At 39.1% G+C, this 26,288-nt stretch overlaps 1 protein-coding gene across 6 annotated transcripts in view; it reads left to right on the forward strand.

The window, feature by feature from the left end:
• Positions 1-26,066, forward strand: part of DENND1B (DENN domain containing 1B) — a 292,085-nt gene extending 266,019 nt beyond the window's left edge. For 5 of the 6 annotated variants that reach the window (XM_053245145.1, XM_053245143.1, XM_053245146.1 and 2 more), the window contains 5 exons: positions 1,587-1,643; positions 2,468-2,578; positions 16,256-16,344; positions 17,775-17,991; positions 18,871-26,066. In XM_053245145.1, the coding sequence (XP_053101120.1) occupies positions 1,587-1,643; positions 2,468-2,578; positions 16,256-16,344; positions 17,775-17,991; positions 18,871-19,395 (999 nt within the window). In that variant the 3' untranslated portion in view covers positions 19,396-26,066. Of the gene's footprint in view, positions 1-1,586; positions 1,644-2,467; positions 2,579-4,725; positions 5,025-16,255; positions 16,345-17,774; positions 17,992-18,870 lie in introns of those variants that run through there. The other variant, XM_053245148.1, reaches the window with a different exon arrangement.
• Positions 26,067-26,288: the final 222 nt, after the last annotated feature.

Genomic DNA, 26,288 nt, shown 5'->3' on the forward strand with positions numbered 1-26,288 from the left:
ATTAGATTTTTATGTCACAGCATTGGCCAGTTATAATTCTGAGCCTATCAGTTCTGGATATACATATTGCTATACCCAAATTAAACTTGACTGGCTTGCTTAGAACTCTGGACACAAGCAGAGTCTATGATGCAAACAGTTTGCACAGGTTTAGGTTCGCAAAGTTGTTTATGCTTTATGTAGTAGCAGTGTGCAAGCAGATGTATATCCCAGTGTGAGATGTTCCACTGTGCTGCATTGTTTTCAGTGAAAAGCAGCTTTGGATGCATATCCAAAAAGCAGCTTTGGATGCATATCCAGGAAGAGCCCCTGGTGGCGCAGTGGTAAAACTGCTGCCCTGTAACCAGAAGGTTACAAGTTCGATCCTGACCAGGGGCTCAAGGTTGACTCAGCCTTCCATCCTTCCGAGGTCGGTAAAATGAGTACCCAGAAATGTTGGGGGCAATATGCTAAATCATTGTAAACCGCTTAGAGAGCTCCGGCTATAGAGCGGTATATAAATGTAAGTGCTATTGCTATATCTGAGTGCATGTTCCGTTGAAGGTAATGCAGTCTGTATAGACAGCACAGCATTCTGACTTGGGTGCACATCCAAATGCAGATGCTTCTCTATCTGCATCGTGCGGGTTTCAAGGGAGTGGGTTTTTGGATGCATATCTGAGTACAGTCCATTGAAAGCAGTAGCGTGTACATAGACCATCCATACACATTGGATTAAATGCTGTGTGCACATTTGACTGCATGTAGCATTTACTCTGAGGACAATTCAGCTGGCATGGGAAGGACTTGAGGAATGCAGGGCTAAAGGGGCATATCCTCTGAAGCCTCTGTTGCTGCCACCTGGTGGGCTAAACATGGTCTCTGCTTGAATAAGCCTTCAGCTGTAAGAATTCCAACAGCTAAGCTGAATCCAAATGGGTGCCTTATGGAAATGCTCTTGCTTCTCTTGCATATGAAAAGGCATATGTTACTGGAAAACTTGTATGCAGTTCCTTGGACCTTAGGACAGTTACTTCATCTCTAAACCAAGGGAGACCATATTTCTTATTAGTATGCAGACTGATGTCATGAAGTGCAATGATACTTGGCTGATTTTTTCAGTGCAATGAAATGTAAACCTAGTAACACTTAAATGTGGAGGTATGCAACACCGGATGAAAGGACTAGATCAGAACACCATTGTTCTAACCTCCAGCCCATTCAACATGTGGCTGAACTAAGCCTCTGTTTCTACAAATGTACCATTTTATTGTGTTTTGTTTGTTTCTATGATGGGTCAATGACCATAATAAAGCATTCATTCATACAAATGTACCATTTCACATAAAAGGAATATTAAAGATATATTGATTTAATTAGAGTATTTTTCGTAACATAGATATGCGTATGCCAAGATCCAAGTCTTAATGCACTCAAATCTTATTAGCAATCGTGCGAAATTAACAAAGGAAGTAATTTCCCTTCATTATACCACATAACGTGAGAGGTTTAATTTTTAATTAAATTTCACCTCATATAGTGCACCCTTCAAGCCACTATTTTGCAAAGCCAGTTAGTCCTTTTTTTCTTCTGTGTTTTTTTCCTAGGCAAAAAATCATGCAAAACAGGGAATAAAGGAAGTGAGAAGTAAGTTGAAACACAAGGTATGTAACAGAATTTGTACTTTCTTTACCTTGTTTCTTGCTTCAGTTTGAAGCTCATACCTTACAAATCCCACAAGATTTGTGTTTTTAATGACTTTTGAAATATGCTTAGCCCTTTGTTCAACAATACATTTTTTATAACGAGCCCTCTGGCAACTATCTGTCATTCTATGCATCCACTTGAATAATCTCTTTATTGTTTGCATATTTTATCATGAAAAAACAGAGGTCTTCAAAGATACGTTAACAGGATGTATGTTTTCATAAAGCTGATTGCTTTGATATCACAATTGAAGCCTTTGCTTCAAGCTGAGAATTTAAGGCAAGTGAGTTTTACCAGAGAAATGTAATTCAGAAGGTGTAGTTGTCTGTTTAGGTTTCATGAGATCTGTACATGGTGGCAGTGTTTTAGCATGTTGAAACCTCTTTAACTTTCAAGAACAGGAATATAAAAATATTGTAGGCATGTCATCTTTATTCATTTTAGGTTTTTATTTGTTCACCTACAATACTCTTTTGTAAAGTAAACTGTAATATTCTCTCTCTCGCCCCCCCACCCACCAAAGTGTCAAGGCTAAATGCATGAATTGGGCTATAATTGTTCAACTATAAAGCTTCATGTTCTTTAAGCTTTTTGGCAGCTATGGCAACTTGCTACAAAATTTATATTCTTTTTGGTGACTTGAGGCTTTTTTAATAACAGATCCCACCCCACTATCTCTTTCAGCAAATAATTTGTGTGTGTGTGTCTGTGTGTGTGTGTGTTTGTGTATAATGTATATGCACAGAGCATTAAGGTTTTTCCCTCTGATTTTGTTCCATAGGAAACAGAAGATGAGTATGGAACTTGTAGCTCGGGTTTGGTGCAATACTCTCCAATCTGCACATTGCACAATTCTCAAAGACTGAACACCGAAAAACGAAGGCTTGCACAGGTAAGACTCACAGATGTTTTGGCATCACTGCCACAAACTGTGAGAAGAACTTCTAGCTATTGGAAAGTATTGATGAAATTAAATGTATAGTCTTTGGTCAAGATGCAGTAGGGGCATATGAAGCTACTGTATATGGAATCAGTCCATTTAGCACAGTCTGTTCTGCCCGGCACTGCCTCTCCAGGGTCTCCAGCAGAGGTCTTGCCTAGTCCCACCACCAGTGATTGTGCAACTGGAGATGCTCATAATTGGGCCTGGGGCTGACTGCCTTTAAAGCATGTGCTCTGCCACTGAGCTATGGTTTCTCCTGGTGTAAAGCAAACAGATGTGTGTGGGGAGGTTGGTTGACTGGTTTGTAGCTGGTGTGCTAAAAAATTAATCTAAGCAAGCGTAGGAAATCTGAATGTTTTTTGCACAATATTTTATGTACTCCAATCCCAGATCCACTCCACCCCCTCCACCAGAGCTCACTGTGATCTTTTTTTAAAAGCCAAATCAAATAACATTTTTAAAAAAAACTATGTGGGAATATTATATTTTTGCCAATGTTGAATATTAACTGCCTCATTCTAATGATATTTGCAGAATTATTTACAAGAGGTGTTTTAATTAAAGGTTACAGAATTATTACATATGCATATGTTTACAATCGTGCTGCTCTACTCTTATAAGCATAAAACTCCCGTTTCAGATTAAATATGAGCATTTTTGCAGACAGGACACACACAAGTAAATTAATGTGGATTTCTTTGCAGAAATACAAAATATTCTTGCTGAATTGAATTTTTGGAGCCATATCTCTAAGTTAATCCTCTGTTAGAACTTAGATTATTTTGTGAAGGCTGTTGATAATCCTGTTGTGATTTATTAATAATGTTACCAAGTTTTGGAATGGTTTGGGGGATTTGAAGCAACAAGCTTTTTACAATCTGAACCAATATCTCTTTACATTTTGATTCAGCTCCTAAATAAGCTCAGGGTGTTATGAGTTGGCCCTCCTTAATAAAGGCCAAGAAGCCACAACTACAGTTCTCAAGTCTCTTTGCACTGGAAACATTTTGTTGGAAAGATTTTCATGCCTAATGAAGGTATGAGAAGAAACCCCTCCCATTCATGCTCAAATCTGGGGGGCTGTCAGGAAAACATTTCGAATGGGTCAGAACTTTCCAAGATGTTTGACAGAACTCTCAGAAAAAGACCAAGATTTCCATGAATGCCTTCAACAGGCATTGGTTTGGTGCTCCCCTGCATATTTAATGTGAGTACAGATTTGTGACTCTGGATGTGCACATGGTCTAACATTATCCTCAGTGACCTGTATAATGTGTAGATGAAGATGTACACACCCATCGTCCAGAGGTGCTCTTATCCCTGGACTTCCCTGGGTCAAAGTCCTGGGCCTCCACAGCCCCTAGGGGCTCCCAAATCCTCTTCAGTCTGTCCTGGATGGTGTGGTTACCCAGCTGAACATGATGATGCTTAATTTGCAGGGGAGTGGGGCCTCCAAAGGCCTTTAGGTCTAGGCTCCAAAATTACCTAGGTGCACCTCTGCCATCATCTCTTGATGCAAGTGGGAATATATAGGCAGACTAAAGCTTAGTTCTCACTGAGATGGGTGAACCAATGTTTGGACTGTGCTATATCAGACCTCACATGGGGGAATGGTCCTCTATGCAAAAAATGGAAAACTAGCTATGTCAGGGGGATACATAAAAAACTAGCAAGTCAGGGAGAAAGCTGGGACTCTTTCCCTTGACATCTATTTTTCTGTATGGAGGAGCACTCCATCATGCGACCTCACCGACGGTCTGAAGGGACACAGCCAGACACAGGTTTATCCACCGAACTAGGCTATCTGTGGTCTTTTGAGTGGAGAAGTTGAAAGCCTAGGTTTCAGACATTTTGGCACATGTGAAATGATTGCTTGCTTTATTATTTTGGTCATCGGTTCCAAAGAAGAGTAGCACTTCATACTTTTTAATTGTGTAAGCAAAATATGTTTACATATCTTTAAATCTTAAGTTATAATTTATGCATATGCTGGTGTTGTTTTTGAAGCATATATATGTATTGCTAGTGAAATGAAAAGCGTGTTTAGATGGGAGAGAGAGAGAAAGAAAAACTGTTGAATTTTATTTTTGCATTAGGAGCTTTGCTTTTGATCTGGACCTCTGTGGTTAGAAGTCATGCCCTTTTGTATATGAAGTCAATATCTTTCTCCGATGATAAACTGTGTAAATAATAAAAATCTATATATTCAGACATCTGTATCTGATGACATGGGCTCTGACCTATGAAAGCTTGTACTCCACCATATTCATTATGCTTTTAGGCATCACTGCATTCTTTCTTGCTTTTGCCACACAAACGAGAGAGACTACTCTGGAAATTATTTGTGTATACGTATACTTAGCCAGTATGCCAAAGTAGTTAATGTGCTGCTGGATCCTTAGAAAAATCACTTATACTTTCCAATTCAGCTATGAGCTCATGGGGAATAGCGCCAGTGAGCCTCAGTACTCAGTCTGTGAAATGGACCTCATAGTGACTTTGGGCTTTTCCCAGTATTTTATTTGTAATGTACATTGTTTGACAAGGTTGTAACTGGTTGCAGATAATTAGTCACCGCCGCCATAATGATAATAAATCCACAGTTCACATGAACTAATATTAGCATAATGATACTTGTGGGAGTTAATGTTAAGATGCATGCCTGTAAGCCTTATACTGCTGCTTTGAAGAAATAAAATTTCCATATAAAAGGGCAGTCTGATCTTCGTCCTGGCTATTGCTATTCTGGCACAAGCTGTGCAGGGCAAGGGCAAATAGCTCTGTGCATTTGCCACACTTGTCTCATAATTCCCCATTTAATGCATGCCACAACACTGTGCTGGTGCGACCTTTGTGCCAGAGCTCTGGGAAGGGATGAGATGGGCTCTTCTTATCACCTTTTGAGTTGCTGTGCCAAATGTTGGCAGGGGGGAGGGGAGCTGTCATTCTCCCACCCCTTCTGGAATACGGTTGTGCCCTGAAGAGGATTTCCCCCCAGGATCAGCGCATCAATGCCCATGCATCCAGAGCATGGGGACAAGATATCCACTTGGGCTCCTATCCCAGCACCCAAACCTTCATCACTATGTAGTAGCAGCAGATAGAAAAAGGTTCAGTTGTGTGAGTAGTAATACTAGGCTACTGGCAAATCTCTTGGCCCACCATCATCTGTAAAGTAATAACCATATTACATTTTAATTAGCAAATATTCTTTATTAATTTTAAGGGTTCCCCTCTCCCCAAACACGATAAACTCATATCTGTAGCTTCTCAGTATATGTAACCTATAGACAGACAGTGATTTAAGTTCTTCGGGAACCTAGTTCTGTAAATATTTAAACTATTGACAACTGAGAAAACAAATAGGTTTTTAAAATATATACTAGTTGTAAAATGTATAGTTAAAACATTTAAGCATTATGACAGCTAGCATGTCACCAGCAGCTACAAGTTCAGTATGTTCCATAAACTGATATGGCAAGAGATATTTTATCTTTGTTTTAAATATCTGGCTGACATTTTATGCATTCAGCATAGCCAACACAGATCTATTTTTATGCATATTTATTGCATCCATGAAAATTAGAAATCTACTGATTTATTTCCCAGCTAGTTCTATCTGTTGTTTCACTTTAATTGTTCAGTAACTGAACCAGTCTTAATAAATTATAAATGTATGTTGCATTATTATTAAGAGTTGTATGCTGGCAGTAGACTTAATTATATATTTGAAATCTTTTTGGACAAGTTTTGAGAGCAATATATTCTGGATTATATTCATAAACCAGGTGATTAAGGCCCCCAAATTTTAATGACTAAGAACACTGGAGCTGTCTGATTAAAAGAAAGAATTTAGCTTCTGGATCATACATACGAAGCTTGGAAATCTTTCACTAGTTTGTAATCATGTGTGAGTTTAAATGATGCTGCTATATTGGATTCTGAGCAGCAATCTTTTAAGTGTTTCACTGCAAAATTTGCAGACTATGCTTCCGAGATAGCATACAGTTTGAGGGAGGGGGAGTGAAATATTACTGTATATATTCCTACCTCAGGAAGAAATGTTCCCCTCTTCATTTTTAACTCTTTCTCCAAATAAACTGTTTTACACCAGCATCACATTTTATAATTACACGAATGACCCCAAAGATATTTAATAGTATATTTTCTAATCCTAATCCTAGATTTGGGGTGAGGTTTTAAGGTTTGCGTTTTCCTAAGAGAAAAATATCGAACTTGTAATCTGAAATTATAAAAAACGTATCAGTGAATTTGGGGCCAGGCGATTTGAAGAGTTGCCATAATAAAACAATGTATACATACATCCAAAGTCATATTCATTCTGAGAGATCACGTTAATGCTGTTGTTTTTGACATCGCCATTAGTATTATTGTTATTTTCTAGAGCAGAATATGAATATGCTTTCTACCCCAACACACAGTAGTTTGTATGCCAGTCTGCTAATTAGTACGGTTATTTCCTGTTTTTTTGATGAGTTTTAAATAAATGTCAAGGGTACAGCCATGAAGATCTCCCAATTAGGCTTTGCGTTTGTAAAACCCAGCCCCTTTGCTTTTGTGTGAAGATGACAGTTCCAACTGCAGCGTCAGTCTAACAGGGCTCAGGGGAAAGGGTACTTCTCTGCTTTTATTAAAAACAAGGCCAGTTTGGCCCAGTGAGAATATCTGCATTGGTCACAGTGCAGATCAGTTGTTAACAATGAATATTTACTAATCTCTATCATAGCCTGCATAGACTTTTTTTTTGTTTTCACATCAGTCAGAGACTTTTAAAAATTAATGAATTAAAATATGCACCAAAAAAAAACTTGTATAAGCCAGAAGATAAATAAATTTATTACCAACTGTTTCATCATATTATCTACTCTATTGTTTGTTTGTTTGTTAAATGCACTCCTGCAAGTGGTTGGGGGGGAAACACCCCTAAACAAACAAACAAAAATACACGATTGATCTTTGCCTAAGACATGCTGAAAAGAATTGTTCTATTTCTGTAATACGTGTGTCAGCCTCCTCATAGTTATTCTGGGCTGTCTGGTTGTGGGTGTGCAGAGGAGGGAGGGGGAGAAGGAGCGAGAGAGCTTAACTGCATTGCAAGTCAAAATTAACAGATGGATTGCCCTAAGCAAGGGAAAAACCACCACAACAAAATCGAGTGAAAGTGGAGGGCTGAAGCTTTTTATTGTTAAGCCGTTATTAAAACCTTGGCATGTATTTTACTGTTAACTCTTTCGTGACTTCACAGATAACTAATAATTCCTCTCTCCTCTGTGTAAGTTAGGTTGAACATAGCATTATGATGAATTTAATAAAAAGGAAAGCAAAAGTAGTTTGGTATTCTTCAGCTTTTGTTCATATATGTGCTGTTTGCATGTTTTCCTTTATTTTATTTTATTTTTAAAGACATGATCTATATATATGTCTAACTGGGAAGAACATGTAACAGATTTCTTTAAGTGTCCAAATACGTTGCTTATCAGCTGAATGGGTTAAAAAAAATGCAGTTCCATTTCCACAATAGTGCTTAAAACAGGGATTTAAGACAGAACAAAGACAAATATCTTGGCAGATCTGCTTGCTATCATGAATATGATTTCCCTAGGTTTCCCCCCCTTTTCATAAGCATTATTTCAGTTGTCAGAGGGGGCTATGGCCCATTTTAAATGAAGCATTCCAATTTTTAAATAGCCAGTGTCTTATTCATGCCTGGACATTTAGCAGAGTCCTGTAACCAAGAGCTCATTTTATAATTAATAAGTTTGCCCCCCCATCCTTGTCTCCAATGAAATATATATAAGCATTGTACCTTAAGGCATACAGTAATTTGTAGGTGTGACCACCACCACCACCACCATCATCATCCACCAAGTGTGGATTTTTCAGGAATCCCAACATGTCAATGCAACTTGAAATAAACATGTTTCAAAGGAGCAAATGAACTATGTTCTGTAGAGATGTTGTATTTAAAATACAACATAATTTGTTACTTAAGCTTATTTTTAATATAGCTTCTAGAACAGCAACAGCAAACCAACCCATAGTATTAGTTGGTATTTATGTCACACCCTGTCCTGAAGAATTCAAAGCAGGTTACAGCATATAATATAGCATCAGCAAAATAGTTCCTAAAATATAATTTATGAAGCCCTCCACAAAATATCCCAGTGGTTCCTTGTATGTTGCTTTACCAAGGAAAAAATCTGTCTGACTGAACTGATGTTCTCATGGTTTATCCATAAATAAGCAATACTGTAGACCACTGAGAATGATATATTGCCTTTAAAATGCATTCATGCAATTTAAGTTGCAGTGTATGTTCATTGTGGCTGTGGGTTCGCATATTGCAAATCTCCTGTAAGGTAGCATGTTAATCACTTTCAGAAAACCAGGTGTCCTCTACACCAGGAATCTCCCCCTTTCCCCCCAGCAGAGAAATGGCATACCCAATGCTTTCCTGCCCTGTCAATAAGTGAGGGGGAGAGAGGAGAGCAAATAAAACTCACAGAGCAAATAAAACTTAGCCCTCACAACTGAACATCAGTACTGGGAATGGAAGGACGTCTGCAACAATTTCAAAGCAAACTTGAGAACACAATTATTCAGAAACAGAAGGAGGAATACCTGTATGTTTTCAGTTGGAATGGAATTCAGCTGAAAGCTTTGGAACCATGTTGTGGTTCATGCACACAGTGCTCACGTCTTTCCATCGTCTCCTGCTGGAAATTCCACATGAAGCTGGGGCCGCATTAAGCCCTATCTAGCAATTAAAGTAAGGTGGATAAAATATTCTATGTGACAGATGTCATATAGAGTAACAATAATTAGTGTTGAATCTATGATTTAGTGGTGTGTGTCATCTTTAAGAAAAGATTTCTTATAAAAATAGTAAATTTTAGTTAATTAGCAAAATATTTTAGACAAAAGAGTGTATAATCTGTAACTACACTTGGTTATGGTTGTTTTTGTTGTAAGAGAGGATCTTTTGTCTTTGTATGTCAATTATGATCCATCTATATTGCAGAAACACTCAGCATATCTTTTAATTAAAATGGAAAAACCTTGACTGGGGGAAAATTACATTATAAGTTATGAGACTGCCCTCTGGTGGTGCAAATACTGTACTTTTCCTTCAAGTCTATAGATGCTGATTGTCTCTAGATTTAGTTGTTCATAATCTAAACCCCTTTTACAGCTATATAAACAAGTGGCTATTGCTCAGATACCCTAATTAGTGATGTGTTGTGCGAAGAAGTATTTTCTTTTCTGTCTTGAATATGCTGCCAATAAATTTCATTGCATGGAAGAATCTTGTAAAGATCTACTATAATTCTCTAAAATGAGGTAGTTCAGTGTTGATTATTCCTTATTAAGAAGTGCTGAGTATCACTGTAGTGTGTGTGTGTGTGTGTGTGTGTGTGTGTGTGTGTGTGTGTGTGTGTACATATACATACTAAGAGCAATCGACTTGGGTCCCAAAGATGTTTAAGCACGAGCAGAAAGGGATGTCCTCTTGAAGTCCCTTTCAAGAAGATTCCAGAATTTCAGCTGACTCCTCCATCTGAAGCCCCCTACACCAGTTACCACATTATTCCCAAAGGTCCCTCTACCTTTAAAATCAACATTGGGGTGGGGGGGGAGCAGGCAGGATCCTGGAGGCTACAGCAAAGAAAAGGAGATGCAAGTAGAACATATTTTATGGTTCTTCGAATCCAAGCCATTATGACCTGTGTCCTACAATGATTGTGGAAACCAATATGCCAAGGATTTTTAAATAAGTTGACCTCAGTTTTCATATGATTCACTATTGAATTGAATTAAAGCCTATATTTCCGCTATTCGATGCCACTGTTTCTTTATTTATTGTCAATAGGTAGCATCTAGACTAGTCTTCTATTAGTGTAAATACTGTTATGCTAGTATAAAGATGGTAGCACATGGTCATTGCATGGATAAATTCATGTCTGTTATAGTCAAAGCCTTAGATTAGCGCAGTGTCATGCATATGCCCATATATATGCAATAAGGAAGTCCTTGCACAATAGGCATTTTGGGTGCTTATTTGGGTGGTTCATCTTTTACCAGTGGTAGCACAATTTTATGGCGTGTTGCAACTACAAAAAAAAATCCGCAAGAACCATTGTGGATGCTATGCAATATTTGGAGATAGAACCAAAAACAATATTTGTTTTTTTGTATCTGGATAAATGAAATGACGATTGGTAATAATTCAAATAAAACAGCCTGCTGACCATACAAATGCTTACCTTCCTGGTTACAGCATTTGCCACTTCAGACAAATGCCTTGGTAATGAGATGAGTGACTGCAGGCAGGTGAGTGATGCACCAGAACCGGTCTACTGGAGTGCTTTTAGACGGCTGAACTCACAGTGTCTAAAATAGGGCGACTGTCTCGTGTGTATGTTCCAGTAATGTATTTGTGAACACAAGCACTACTTTATCATACAACTATCACTAGCAATGCCTAGTAGTTTCTATAGTCTGTCACCTTCCCTACAGTCATTACAGTAATAGAAGTAATGTGCATCAAATGTGCCAGTGGGTATTCCCTTTTATGTGAAACAGCCATGTTCCCTTTTTTTGGTCATGTACAGCAGGGAAATGCTTGACTAACAAGCAGATGGTTGCCGGTTCAAATCTCCGCTGGTGTGTTTCCCAGAAACACCTATATTGGGCAGCAAGGATATAGGAAGGTGCTGAAAGGCAGCATCTCACACTGTGATGGAGGAGCCAATGGTAAACCCCTCCTGTATTCTACCAAAGAAAACCACAGGGCTCTGTGGGCGTCAGGAGTCTAAATCGACTTGACGGCAAACTTTACCTTTACACACTATGTGGATACCAGAGGAAATTCCAGTTGAATTGTCCCTATGGTATATCAAAAGTTTGGATCTTAACTACCAGTAATAGAATTCTCTTGATGGAACAGGAATTTTCTAGTTCCTTCTCCTTCCTATAAACCCCTTCTTCCCAAAAAGCCACTTCTGAGGGCTGAGGGACCCTCCAGAAAAGCATGGAATATGGCTCTGGAGGGGGAGATTGGCAGAAATTAAGGATTATTCCTTAACTGAGCAGAAGTACCTTTCATTTGTGCTAGGGTTCCTTTGGATCCCTTCCAAGGGTTAAAGGTGCGTATCAACAACTAATAAAGAAACATTCAATAAAAATTAAATTAAATTAAATTCCAGTTAAATCTAAATTAATCTTGGCTTCTGAATGCCAGCCCAAAGAGGGCCTTTTTACTCCTCTTTCAGAAATTATACAGACAGTTTATGACTGGCCTCTAGGAGAAGGAAGTGCCATAATTTCAGGGCAGCCACGGAGAATTACTCTGCATAGCCTTACTGTTAGAACTGTATCAAAACTGTCAAAGTTTCTCTTAATATTTCTACGACAAAAGTTTCACTTGAAAGAATGGGAAACCTTTGTACTGGAAATGAAACAAAACTTGCTATTATTCTACACACAGATCACAAATTACACTGACGTAGAATGTTTTCATAAACAGATAGAAGCTGCATAGATTGGAAATGTTAAGTTTGTTGCTTACTTTGTGTGAGTGTGCTCCCCACCAATTAAGACCTTCATAAAGTTTCCTAGAATTTGGCGGGGTGTGTGTGTGTGTGTATGCTGCTTTCCCCTTTTAGTTTTAGCAATCTGAAGAGGTCTGGTTATTATTAGAATACTAATCAGGAAGGAAACAGAAGTCTGTTGCTTTTTTTTTTTTTTTCTGTTCCAAAAATGGCAGAGAAAAATGTGTGTGCTTGAAAATGCAGAAAAGACAGAAATTAAAAGTTTAAATAACTGCCAACAGCAGGGGACATCAATAAAGGAAAGTTATCCTAAATGACTTTGACAGTTTTTGCAGGTGCACATTCTATGTTGCTTCATGTAGTTGAGCTTTGAAAAAGATTTACTGCTCTCCTTTTGGAATTTATTAAGGATTTCTCTTCCCCCCACCCCTCCAAATAATCTGGATATGTGCCTCTCCCTCGTAGCGGTGTTTCTACTTTTTGTAAGAACATAATCTGTTTGAAAAGTGGATTGCAAATTATCTGCCATGGATATCTATTGGATGGTGTTTGTGATATTGCTAATAATGAACACACATCTCCCTACACACCCTCAGCATACTCAAAATATAATTTAGTCCAAATTATATTTTTTGTTTCATTTTCAGTATTGTTGAAAGGTACCTCAGTCTTTCAGTGTGCTTTAAATTGTCCTCTCAGAATTTTCCATTTGGACATTAGGAGCCATTGCACCCTACCTCTGGTGCACAGGGTGGTTTTTAAGGCTCTAAGGGACCAGGACTACCTCTGAGCTATCCTGTAGAGTCACAGATACTGGAAGAATCCAAGCTCTGAGAGCAAAGAACTTATTCAGTCTCCAGGCTTGTCTGACCAGGGCTGAGGAAACTCCTTGACTGGTTGAGTTAAAGCTTCTGGAGTGTCCTTTTATATATTCCCTCTAAACTGCCTCTGCACCCTATGTGACTCATGACAGCCCTGCTCACCCATGCCCTGCCTAAAGGCACATGGGCTGGGAGGAAAACTTAAAGACAATGGCTGACTCCAAAGCAGCCTAATGCAGGCCGTGCTGCTCCCCCATGCACCGCAGGTTCTCAGTGAAGTGTTTTTCACTGTTGCACAAGAGCACAAATACTTTAAGGAGCTCTCCCACACTCAGGGAGTTCATGTTCTACAAACAAGTCACTGATGATCGGGCAATGATCAGGCAACATGTTTCTGGTCTAGGGAGTGCTTCTGGAGCACTCCTCAAAGTATTTGCATTGTTGTGTAAACATGCAAGACTGTCCCCATTTCACTGCAAGTCCACAGCAGCATGGGAAATTAGCACCGCCTGCAGCACCTTTGTCTGCTCTGGATGTCACCCAGTGGGTGGGCAGGACTGCTTCCAGTCTCTTGAGCCTGAGGAAGGGTTTAGAGAGAGTATAAAGCCTCTTTGGAAGCTTTAGCTCCAGTGCATGGGTGGAATTTAAGGATTAGCTCAGTTGGGTGATGGAATTATGGAAGTTTCCCTATGGCAGAACCAGATGAACTCATAGGATAATAAGGTGGTAGCGTTAGGCCCTACCATTCAACCCTTCTCTCCCATTAGTCTTAGGTTCTTCACAACCCTAAGCCGGCCCAGCCTTGTAAATCAACTCAGAGACCACATAATTCCTTAGGACTTTAAAAATAAGTCTTTGAGGACTTTTGTACAGCTCTGTGCTCTGTCATTAGTGTCCAGATGTTGGACAAAAGGCAAAAAGACACTTTCAGTTTTGTTCAATTCTCTGTGCATGTGTGGCGGCCATGTGCATGCCAGCGTTGCACGAGGGCAGTTGGGGAAGAGTGCCACTGGTGCGCATAAATAGCTGGGAGGAGCGCCACCGATACAGGAAATGGTGACAAGCAGTGGAGCAGCAGGTATGCACCTACTCTTCTCCTTTTTAAAAGGAGCCAGGGATGTGTTCCAAATTGTGTGTTGAATCACGATTTGTGCACATTTCTAAAAGAGACTGTCCCATCATTCTCTACTAGAAAGAGGAAAATACTATTATTTCTGTTTGTCCTTTGAAATATATTCTGCCCTATCTTAATCAGTGCTTCTCGTATGGCAAGCAAAGGCAGACCACAATTTTCTGTGGACCTTTTTTGAAAAAATGAAGAAGGTAACTATTACTTCCAGTGGAATTTTGCCAGCTCTAATTGGAGTATTCGCTTTTCATTCCCCAGAGGCAGCTTTTCTTCTGCTTTTTTTACCTGCCATATTTATAAGCTGAATATTCATTGTTTTCAGAAACTAGTCTATGGACTTTCCGGGTGATCCCATGAGATGTTATGCTATGACAGACATAATATGTTCATATTTTTCTTTCTTTCTTTTAATTGTTATCTTTATATTAGGTGATCTTAGATGGTCCTTTACTCCTGGCAGGATAAAAAGTAGGAAAAAATGAAGCAAAATAATTGTTCACTTTAAAAAAAAAAAAGCTCTTCTTAAACATGGTTTCCTTTATCATATCTCTGAAGTCATAGATGGATGCTTTGCTTTAATTTTGAATTTTGATATCTATTGTTATAGACATCAGAATCTTTAGAACTGTGCTTTGAAGGCGATTCAGCCCCATTCAACCACCAGATCTTCAATTCCAAACTGAACTATATTGCCAGTTGAGTCTGAATCAAAGCAACCATGACTAAATCTCCTCTGAAGTGATTCAACCACTTTAGCCCTTCCACTTTCTCACCATCCTTCCCCAACTCCTGGAGGTACTTACCAGGCAGAAGGCAGGCCTACTTTATTTTTATCCAATTACAGTGAAGATGCAGTGTCTTCCACAGAATCATTTTAAAAGCCACCTACTCGTTTGGTGGCTACACAGAGACAGGCCTTCTCGGTCGCTGCCCCGAGATTGTGGAATGCGCTCCCTGCTGAAATACGATCCTCCCCATCTCTGGCAATTTTAAAAAAACACTTGAAAACCCATCTTTTCGCCCAAGCTTTCTCAGCTTCCTAATATTTCTGGGTTTTAATCTCTGGTTATTTTTAAATTGTTAAAGTGTTTTTAAGCTTTTGTATGTTTCTAACTGATTTTATGTTATTGTAAACCGCCCAGAGTCGAAGGCTTGGGGCAGTATACAAATTTGATAAATAAAATAAAATAAAAGGCCTGCCAGAAGTGAGTTTCCCCCCTGCAGTCCTAGAAAAGGTGCCGGTGTTCCTGAGAATTGTGGCTGCAGCCCCATAAAAAGCCACAATGCCCAGGAAACCCTGCACCCATTCCAGGACTTCAGGGGAAGAAGAAATAAACAAAAAAGCCTCTTCTGGGATCTATTTTTAAACAGCACCTTGAAAGTTGCTGCTACCTTGCTGCACTTTGATTATAAATAAAAATAGAGCCCGTCTGTCTCCTGCCTGTTCCTGGTAAATACCTACAGGGGTCAGAGGAGGGTGATGTTCAGAAAAAGTTACTCAAACTTGTATGGAAATACATTTTTAAAAAGAAGTCCATGCTTGTTCATAATTTCAGCCCAGACCAACTGTGTTTTATCTCTTGGCTCCCATCGTGAGAGAGAAATTTCCGTATGAGTCCATCAGGTCTTCAATGCTTTGGATGAGAGATGAGACCATTTACATAGTTCATAGGTGTGACCCCTGTCTAACTGGGCTAAGAAGCACCTGTAAAGGTGCTGGCTCTCATATTTTGTAGAAGAATAACTGTCTCTGTTTGACATAGCATGGCATCCCTCCCAATGATGGCTTTTGCTGGTGACTCCCTTGTATCCCTCTTTAGACTGAGAGCTCCTTTGGGACAGGATGCCATCTTCTTGTTCCTTTTGCTGTAGAAACCACTTTGAGAACGGTTTTGTTAAAAACAGTTATACTGTATAAATATTGGTTGAAAATAGTTATTGAAATAACTATGACTTCTACAACCTCTGAGTGCTTAGATCAGAATCATCAGAATAACTTGCCTGTGAATGTTCCTTACAAAGGGCTGAAGTATGCCAAAGCGCCCTGCAAACTACATGGACATTAGCAAATAACAAAACAATATCTTCCACTTTCCCATTGCAGACACGGTTTGGGCACCTTCATACCAACACGTTTAATCATGATTCTGCCTTGGATGAGGAGGCTGATGATGACATGGACCAAAGAAGCAAGTAAGTTAACTTATTAAGAAGTCCAACAGGATTCAAGGTGCATTCAGCTCTTCATGAGAGCAATTTTAAATCCAAGACCAGCAAGTCTGAAATAATTTGGTTTTCTGTGTGGGAAGAATGCTGAACTTACACTCCGATGGTACAGGAAATATGACTGAGCAAACCCACCTAATGTAGAGTATTATTAAGCATTGCTCAGAAGGGTAAAGTGGGGTGGGGGGAGGTTCGGAGTTGTGTTTTCGTTTGAGGAAGAAGCAGAATCAAATGGTAACAGAAATAAAGGTTTAGTGGTGAAGTTACTAATTATATAGTAGAGGGGAAACAAAGGAGGACAACTGGGAGTATTAGAAGACCCTGATTACCTTGCATTCCTGACCGAAAGACATAACAGAGTTGTTTGCCCGCAGGAGAAGCTGCCCGGAACTATCTGCATGAGTTGTGCTTGGGGCATGTCTCTTTCCAGTTACAAGGGATGCCCGTATGAGTGACTCATGTAAAATATTAGGGGGTGGGCAGTTGCTACTCTTACACACTCTTGTAAGAGTCTAGTGTGCCCTCACTTTTAAATTCAGAAAATAAGTGTGCCTCAGCTATCAGATATCTGGGAAATGCTGCCTCACAAACCTGTTGTAAGGGCCACTTCTCAGGGTACCTTTCTCCATAAAATTCATTAGAGACATTGGTCTCAAAGAAAATCCATCATAAGATCTTGATGAAAGCTAGGTATGCTTTTCAGCAAATGATCATACCAGAATGAATCCAGATCTCAAGACTTTGAGTCTCTTCCACAGCAGCATTCGAAGACACCAAGTTTTTAAAGGGCTGATTCTGGGTCTATCCTTTTCCAAAGTGAGATTTTCATGCGCACAAAGTATATGCATCAAGGCATTGTCACACTGCATTATAGGTGTATGATTTTTTATTTTGCCTGCAGCTGTAAACCACTTCCTAGCCCTTCCATCCTAACAATAGACAAGAAGGGACATTTTCATCTCCTCCCCACCCATTTTATCCTTTTTTGTTGTATAAGAAAGAATTTCACAACTTGCTATATCTTGCTAGTGTGGACAGAAGCACAGTATGAGCCTCAATCCCCTTCACAGCTGAATACAAAATAATCTTCTTTCTATATTTTGATCCTTTAAATAGAAATTAAAAAGATATTTTAAGTTGATCCAAGTATACTGTAGGGTAAACATTTGATAATAAATGTACTAGAATCATTTCATTTTAGGATATTTAGAATACAAACAGTTAATTTGAAAGAGCACTGTATGTTGGGAAATTATTTATTTTTTCTATTTCATCTGTATTTTACTTCCCAGTAAAGGTCTCTCTTTATTTTCTAATTAATTATTGTGCTCATAACGGATGATGATGATGATGATGATGATGATGATGATGAAGTGGCTGTTTATTATTATTTTTAGATTGTCATCTGAGGACAGTGAGGAAACATCTTGTTATTTGTATGACAGTGATGATTCCGGAGAAGTGGCTAAAATGTCTGTTCGCCCTGGAGAAATGGATTTGTTGGGAGAGATTTTGGATACCTTGAGTACACACAGTTCTGATCTAGGAAAGCTCTCAGGAGCAAAGAGCCTGGATTTCTTTCGATCAATGGATGACATTGATTACAGGATTACGGTTAGTTACCCCAACTTTCAACCAGTGTGAAACTGTTTCCTTGCATTTCCAGGATAACCATCATTCTGTGGTCTGTCCTGTAGTACAGATGACCAGAATAGCATCTTCGGTAGTCCTGAGTGCATCCTAATGGTCATCACCTTTCATAATATATGAAGGCAACCACTCTGTGAAGCAGCTGTAGAGCAGAACACTGAAAAGAGCAATACAGTTCTTAAGCATTTTATTTCATATGAGAAGCTTATTAAAGTAATGTGGGTGTGAAAGAGAGAACATCAGCAGACTACCTTTCTCCATAGTACTCAAACTTGTGGGAGGTTTGTCCATGGAAACCTGCATTCCTACTGACAGCCAACAGAATATGCATTCAAAGGGGGTGGGGAGCAATTTGTTAAAGAAGGAATATATAGTTGGAATTACAGAAGTCTTGCAAGCAAGTTGCCATTAGCAGTATCTTTTGGTAGTGAAGGAGTTTGACTTACAAACAGAAAACACTGTTAGTGGTTCTGCTCCTGCTTACTTTAAAACAGAAATCTAAATTAGGGAAGCACAGTTTTACTTAATCAAGGATTGCTAATATCAGCCAGCATGTGGATAGGCATGACTTAGAAGACATTGTATGTTTGGGTTTTCAAAAACAGTTTTGACAGAAACTCCACTCGCCAACGGCTTTTGAAGAAACTTAAAATTGCATGAATGTCAGATTTGACTCATTAATAGGGCTGATGAATCAATATTTAAATCATGGTAAGAAATTGCTATGCAGTTTAGCCCATAATCAATGAAATAGACAGGTAGTGCAGTTAACAGTCATTGTTTTTATTTCAGAGGATGCAAAAAAGCTGCCTATGATATCTGCCTATGCGTTCTCTCTTTCAGAATAAATCCAACACACCAAGTGAGAGCAACCTTGCTTTGCTCTGCAACAGTCTGACTTCTGATCCAGCAGAGTGGAATCTTGGACAAGATGACAGTATCCTCAGTGGGAAACAGCTTCCCTCATCATCAAGGAAAAGTATTCTTTCCAGAGGCCACACAGACGCGCTCTTTTTGCTGGCAAAAGAAAGTCCTGCCCATGCCCTTAGTGCTGATAATGTTGGCTTTCATGAAACATGCATAAAATCTCCAAGCCCATCTCAGGGAACTATACAGCTGTGTTCTCCAGGAGTTTTTCAAGTGAAGACACTAAGCAGTACCTCAGCAGATCAGATGTCACCTAACTTGAGCCAACATCCATCCACTCTAGTTCCTTGGGAGAGAGAAACTAACAAAGGAAATGAAATCCTAGAAGAGGGCGGACTTCTTCATGAAGTAGTGTCATTGTGTAAAATGACTTCCACTTTCAATCATGGTTCAAACATTTCAGGGGACAGATTTTCCAGTAGCAGTGGGAATAAAACATAAGACATTTTCAAGGGGAGAACATGCACTCCCGTCAAAGGAAGACAACTCAGGACTCCATATCACAAAGTGAATCAAACCATCACAAAGGAAATGATATATCATCTGTTCGACTAACCTTAGTTGTGGTTTGCCTCACATGTGCATTTTTCTCCCCTTTTTTATTTTGAACATCTCAACCAATGCATCCTTGAACCAAGTACTATTATGGCTCCATGCTTAAGCTACAGCTGGTATGTGGCACTTCCTGTTGTTTCCCTCCTCCTCCCCCTGTGCACAAACAAACATATCTTCACAGGTAGGCATTGTCTTCCATCCTGCTGGGTATGCAGTGAACCTAAGCAGTATGATTTGTCTGTGACTCAGAAATCCTGTTTATCCATGATCTAATTGCCTTAAAAAAGTGACAGGAAAAGATTTAAATATCCTAAAGGATGAATTGTGGATGTATGGAAAAAGTTGCCATTATTTCATAGCAGTGAAGTGCTTGAGCAATGAAATATGGATTATTTCCAATCCACTGGCACTCTTAGGACTAAATGCAGCCAGCCACATAACTGTGTTCTACATAGTGATTGCATGAGAGCCTGGTCCGATGGGAGGCTCCACTGCAAGCTGTCTTCCTTCCTTTGTTTTACCATAGTCAAGCAATATGCATCAATGACAGGAAAGCACTGTTGATGAATGGATCACCATATGAATGAGTTGTGAATGGTTTTATCTGAGTTTACCCTCAGCTAGGATTTTTTTTTTACCAGGCAAGCAGTGTGGTCCTGACTTCCAGTCCCTAAAACAATACTGTCTACTCTTTTTGCTGTAACACAGTGCTTGCCTCCAGAGTAGCATAAGCAGAAGTCAACCCATGCAGTTGAGCTTTCTCCCTCCCCCCTTCCCCACTGCAGCCCCCTTCACTCAAGCAGGGTGCCCCCCTCCAACTGAACACTGCTGATACTCCTCTTCCACTGCAGCCTCCTGCACGATATGCCAGGCCTTCTTGGAGGATGCCCCAAGAGCAGGCTTTCGGGGGGGTTGTAGTGGAGAGGAGGGGGCACGGCCTCAGTGCATGAGTAGACATTTGCTTCGGCTCTTCTGGATCCAAGCCAGTGTGAAGTTTACAGCTTTTAAAGGTGGTGTTCACTGTCAGTGTTTTGCATCTTCGATTTTCCAAAAAAGAAAAAGGTCTGAACAAAGCGGGTGGGTTTTTATTGGGATAGAATTTCCACAATTCAGTATTTTGGTATGAAAATGGATCTGTTCTAGTGGTTTTCATGCCAATTCAACCTTTCCAAGTAATTTTTAAAGTAGTGTTAAGTAATTGGATCATTGTTAGGTGCACTGCCTGAACAAATTCTAAAGTTCCCTTTTTAAAGAAAATAAATGATACTAATGGCTGACAAACAAAAGTACAATAGTCTCATGAGTATACATCTAAAAATCTCTTTCCCTTGCTTATACAAAGGAATCAAAGATCCACATACAGCTTCCTGAGCATAAACATAGCATTTCAGGAGATCCAGTACAGCTTCCTCGTTTGTCCTGCCATCCAGCGACAAGAACCAGGCTGGAATGGGATGCTCCACATTACTAATAAATGTCAGTTTTTGAAAGTTGTCCTCAGAAATCCATTTTAAGAGCAAAGCTTTGAACTTATTTATAAATTGACTACTGTACTTTGATATGTACAGCTACTGGTGTCTTTTTGCAAGACCTGCTTACTCAGATGTAGAGTCCTCCTTATTCCCTTGTGCTGTCTGTTCTCTCCACCCACACCAATTCATAATATGGAAATCAGTGTTCTATAAATGTTCTTGATTGCTTTGTTAAAGAAAGTAGTGAATAGATGAGTTCCTGCCTCTAGTCTAGACAAGAGTGCAAATTAGATAGATGACCCAGAGCCCCACGCATACAGGGGCATTCCATTCTTGACAAGAATAACTTTGTATGCTTATGGAAACTTGCCACTGTAAGCATGGAGAGTTTCTTTTGATAAATGAAAATAGGAAAATCCTGTGTGGGTGGTCTCTGAATCACACCTTAAGGGTGTGGTAGGATAAAAAACTAAGAGATAGCTGGCAAAAGTTGCAGGTTTTTGATGCCTCACATTGCCAGAAAATGTGCTTAGGTTTGCCATGCTAATGTCACATCTTATGTTTATGTAATTCTTACTGTGTTTACAATAATATGAGTAATGTGAGTTCCTCGTTGTTAAGCCCTTGAAGGGCAACTTCAGCTGAAATGAACACAAAATGAAATGTAGATAAATTTGCTAGGATTGTACATCTCACACATTCTTTATCACTGTTATCAAAAATTATTCTTAGGAGGCTGATAGCTGTGCCTTATTTTTGCCATGTATAGTTGCTAACTACTACTAACAAAACAGAACACACACAAAATACATTCAGCTTGCCAAAACAATCAGGATAGCAATTTCTCAAATCTTTAGACAATAACTACTCGGTTTATGACCATAATAAACTAAACTAACTACTCAGTTTTCTATTTACTGTAGTGTAAAAATTTTCATAGACCACTTCTGTAGTATTTTAATCATCACAGTAGTATCACAGGAAAACAAACTGTTCAAGTCCTAATTCATTATTGGCTTGTACCCACTTTTTTGACAGTGTTCTTAGAGTCTTCTAAAATCACCATTATTAATATGATGACCACAGGTTTCAAGTAAACCTTAAAAATCCTCAGGAGTCCTGGTAGATTTAACTGCTTTTGTTCATCAGGTTCCATTTTTAATCCTACAAAATACTGGATTGTTTCAATGAAATTTAGCATATGCAGAGCAACCCTGTGCGAGTTTACTCAGCAGTAAGTCCCATTGTATTCAATGGAGCTTACTCCCAGGTACACGTGCATAGGATTGCAGCCTTAGGTTGCATTGGAGCTTGAACTTTGATGTTCAAATTTGTCTTCAGTAGACTGAATTCACCACGTTTCTAATATATTATTGGGCATCCTTCATCGTTTTCCTCAGATTTGTGCTAGTGTCCTTAGTTCATTGTCAAGAATTCTCCAGCCTGAATGGTTCTGAGGCATGTAGATCAAAATAGGAGTCCAAGGGCTTTCCTTGACTAAATGTGGTCCAGAAACAGAGAGAGCTATTTAGCAGAAGCAACCAGTTTAGATCAGCGTCACTAACGGAACAAGTTGGTAAGATACTGTTCTGCCATCCCCCTCCCAGTGTGCCATGAAAGGCCCTTGCCAGCTTTCAGCAGTGGAAGCTGCTGAAATAGCAGAAGGCCTTATGGGTTCACCTGTACGTCTGTGCTCAAAGAATAAACACATACTGTAAAACGTTATGCAAAGAAATGGAACTCCTAAAATAAGGCCTTTCAAGTGAATGCTGTTAGAAGTAGTGCAAGAAGTATCTCTTCCCTGAAACCTTTGCTGTTCCCTGCCCTTTCAAAGAGTGATATTGCTGCTTTTTGATGGCTAAGCGTTGGGCTATCAAAAGCTGCCAGTACTGGCTAATTTGGCTCCCAGATAGATCAACAATCATTTTCTGTGGATTAAATACAGAGCGTTCACTTTGAACATGCTAGTTTTTCATAGTTAGAATTGCTAAAGGGTTCAATTCACCAGAAGGTTCTCCTGCACAATTCCCAGTAAAATGAATTTGTTTCAATGAAGTGTTCACAGGAGAACTCCCTTTTGGGTTGTACCCAAATTATATTAGACAGATTAGATCAGGCAGAATAAATACCACTTTTACTTAGTGCCCTATAGATGCATAGTAAGATTTAGCTTGCATTGTGCAGAGATGAAAAGAAGCAATTAGCTACTTGCCAAGGTGAAGCCATTTGGGGAGGAAAGTCTGCCTATTTCTGTAATTACCGTAACTGCAAACTTGAGAAAATCTAGGATCCTGCTTAGCCACTGGAGAAGAAATTCTTTGCCATGGGAGACTTTTTCAGACCTTTTTGTTCCTGATATTGAAATTAATATTAATACTGGTTTCTCTGTTAGAATGTAGCATAGGTGGTACAGGACAAACACCGGACCATCACTTACCCTACACTCTTACCCCCATTGGCTAAAAGAGAGAATATTTTAAAAGCTCAATCACTGGACCCTTCAGACCCTTTCAGCTCTGAAAACTGGCACCACTTCTCCAAGTCTGGGAGTCAGGTGTGGGCATGAGGAGGAAAGCACCTTCAGATTTATTTGTTTATTTTTTTAAAAAATCCAGATCTGAGGGAGGAAGAGGCCTTTTGGAGGTACTGATGAACAAGACACTCCCTCCCTTTGGTTTTGGGTTTTAACTGGTTGTGTGGTTGTGCTTGTGGCTTAAAGCCTGTTGGGACCTGACTCTACCTTTTTCTCTTCTAGAGAAATTCTGTCCCTATGCCATTTATGGCTTTTTAGGGGCAAAGTGGAGTAAAGCAGTTTGGTGCTTCTTGTGGAGAAAACCAAATTACACTCCACACATATTTATTAACAGGGGCCACAATCCATTGGCAAATTGTGATGTTGGGCAACTCCCGTTCATCTCAATGGGACTTGTGTAGGAGAATTTCCCATCTGTCACCACCTTTGCCACCCTTAATAGGATCCAGAATATGCTGCTGAGGTGGCTACCTCACTTTTCCTTTTGGTAGGATTGCCTATTTGAGGAAGTTGTCCTTGAATAAGGAAAAAAGAGAGGAATTCACCTGCATAACTTCTTTCCCCAAGTGCAGTAGAAAGTTGTTATTTTTAAAGCGTTCCAGGGCAGCTGTACGATAGATCATCTTTTTTCAAAGTATTAGATGTCATTTTTGACCAAAAGGCCTTTATAATATTCTGCCACTCAGGAGAATGTTCTAAAATAGAGTAGATAGGGTGGAATAGGTGCAGATATCAGTTCTGCACTATTGTCAGGCATAGATAACATTGCATGAATCATAGACCATTAATATGTGTCTTTTAGATTTTAGAATCAGTATTAAAATAGGTGGGTGCATTGGGAAGGAGGAGAACAAGCAAAGATAAGCTTCCAAACTGGAACATTGATCCTTTGCAAACTACCCCTTCCCCTGTCCAAAATACTGCAATAAGGGAGCTACCAAGGAAAGTGTTGGCTTTTGTCAAAAAATATTGGATTTTGTGCAATATTATTGCTTTTTTTAAAAAGAGTGATTATTTTGACAATTATACACATCTGCTTTCCAAGCAGGTCTTTGTGATGAATTTTTTGGGGAGTTTTGTTTGTTTCAGGATTGTGTAGTGCATGTAGTATTTAATTACAGTTGTCATGGATAAAAGTACTGTATATTGTCAGTAAAGCAAATTGCATCTCTATTGACTGAAAATAACTAGCAATGCCACACATCGCGATAAACATAAGCTCTGCCAATTACTTAATAGGCAACAGCATCTTAGAGTTAATGTTCTTTAAATTCCATACATAATGGTAATCACAATGCAGTTGATCAGGAATTTCTGATGCTCATCTTGTTCCTCTTATCTGAGCAAGCTTATAATCTTGGTTCTGTATAATCAGTGGTAGATAGTTGATTTAGAACAGATATATCATCCAGCATGTGGCATTCCTAATTATTTGAAATGATTGCTCAGAGTAATAGAGGTTGCCAGTACATTTTTAATTTTTGTAAATTATGTTAATTTTTATATTTAACGTATTGATGTACATTTTCTTCTTATGGCCAAGTGTTGATCAAGAGCTACTTTAAATTAACATACTTGAATGAGTTAACTGAAGCACTGTGTAATAATCTAGGTCTGGATGCAACTTGCAAACAAGCAAATGTGTTGATTTTGCTGTACCTGTGAAGCTGTTTGATTGGTGCAGTGAAAATCTGGTATTTTCGAACTTTGGTGTCAGAGGAGAGAATTAAACAGAACAAACCACCCTGTATCTGGCCTTAACTCCAAACATTTTCATAGCTGTATTTTACCTGGTTTTGGAGTAGTCCTTTAAACAAGTCTGATATGGGACTGAGAAGGAAATCCAGCGTGGTTGAAATTGGAATGCTTTTACTGATCCTTTCTAGAAATGCAGAGCTATTTGAATGAATCAAAATTGTGTAATAAAGGAAACCAGCCACGGATATCTATTTTTTTTAATCTATTTTTGAAACTGCCACCAACTCTATACTACTGCTGCACACCTTAGCTTGGATTATATAAGGTTATTCTCTAGGGCATTGATCTTTGGTTTGGTGGGTTGCATTAGTGGTACCCCACCATTTTAAAAACAATGTTCCAAGAGTCAGAGACAACGGGGTGACTAAATCCAAGAGGACAGAGCTGCTCTACTGTAAATGCTTGTGAAGAAAAGTGATATTTTAGCAAGTACAACTTCTCACCCCTGCTTGACAACCTGCAGCTGCCAAATTCCCCTCTGTTTGTACAACTATGAGAGCCAGGAATCCTGCAGTCCTCGCTTTTAAAACAAGAACAAAGATGGGCACATAAGATAAAAATGTAATAGTGGGCCCCATATTGGGTTGGGGTTAAGGATAGATCCTGAGTTTGAAAGAGTTGAAGACTACTGCTCTAAATTTTGAAAGATCAGAACTTGAACTCCTGTCGGTAGCACCTCTGTATGCACTTTAAATCAACTTTTTGCTAATGTCAGTACAAAGTATTTGGTGAACTCCACTTTGCCGTGAAGTGCCCCACTGTGTAATGTAAAATAAAAAGTATCAAACTCGAAAATGTTGCAGCAATGTTGAATTTTACTCTTTGGGTTCTTCACAGGTTTCCATAACTTTCTACCCAAAGTTAATGCACTTTAGATGCCAAATTCCAGATTTTAAAGTGTTCAGAAGCTGCAGCATTGTTCTGCCATTTTAACTCTCAGTCTTAAGATTTATACAGTTGTACAAAAGCAAGGAATGTGGGGATGTTTTAAGGATTAACATTTTAAAAATATAGTA

This window comes from Hemicordylus capensis, chromosome 4 (genome assembly GCF_027244095.1).
Source record: "Hemicordylus capensis ecotype Gifberg chromosome 4, rHemCap1.1.pri, whole genome shotgun sequence".
Lineage (NCBI taxonomy): Eukaryota > Metazoa > Chordata > Lepidosauria > Squamata > Cordylidae > Hemicordylus > Hemicordylus capensis.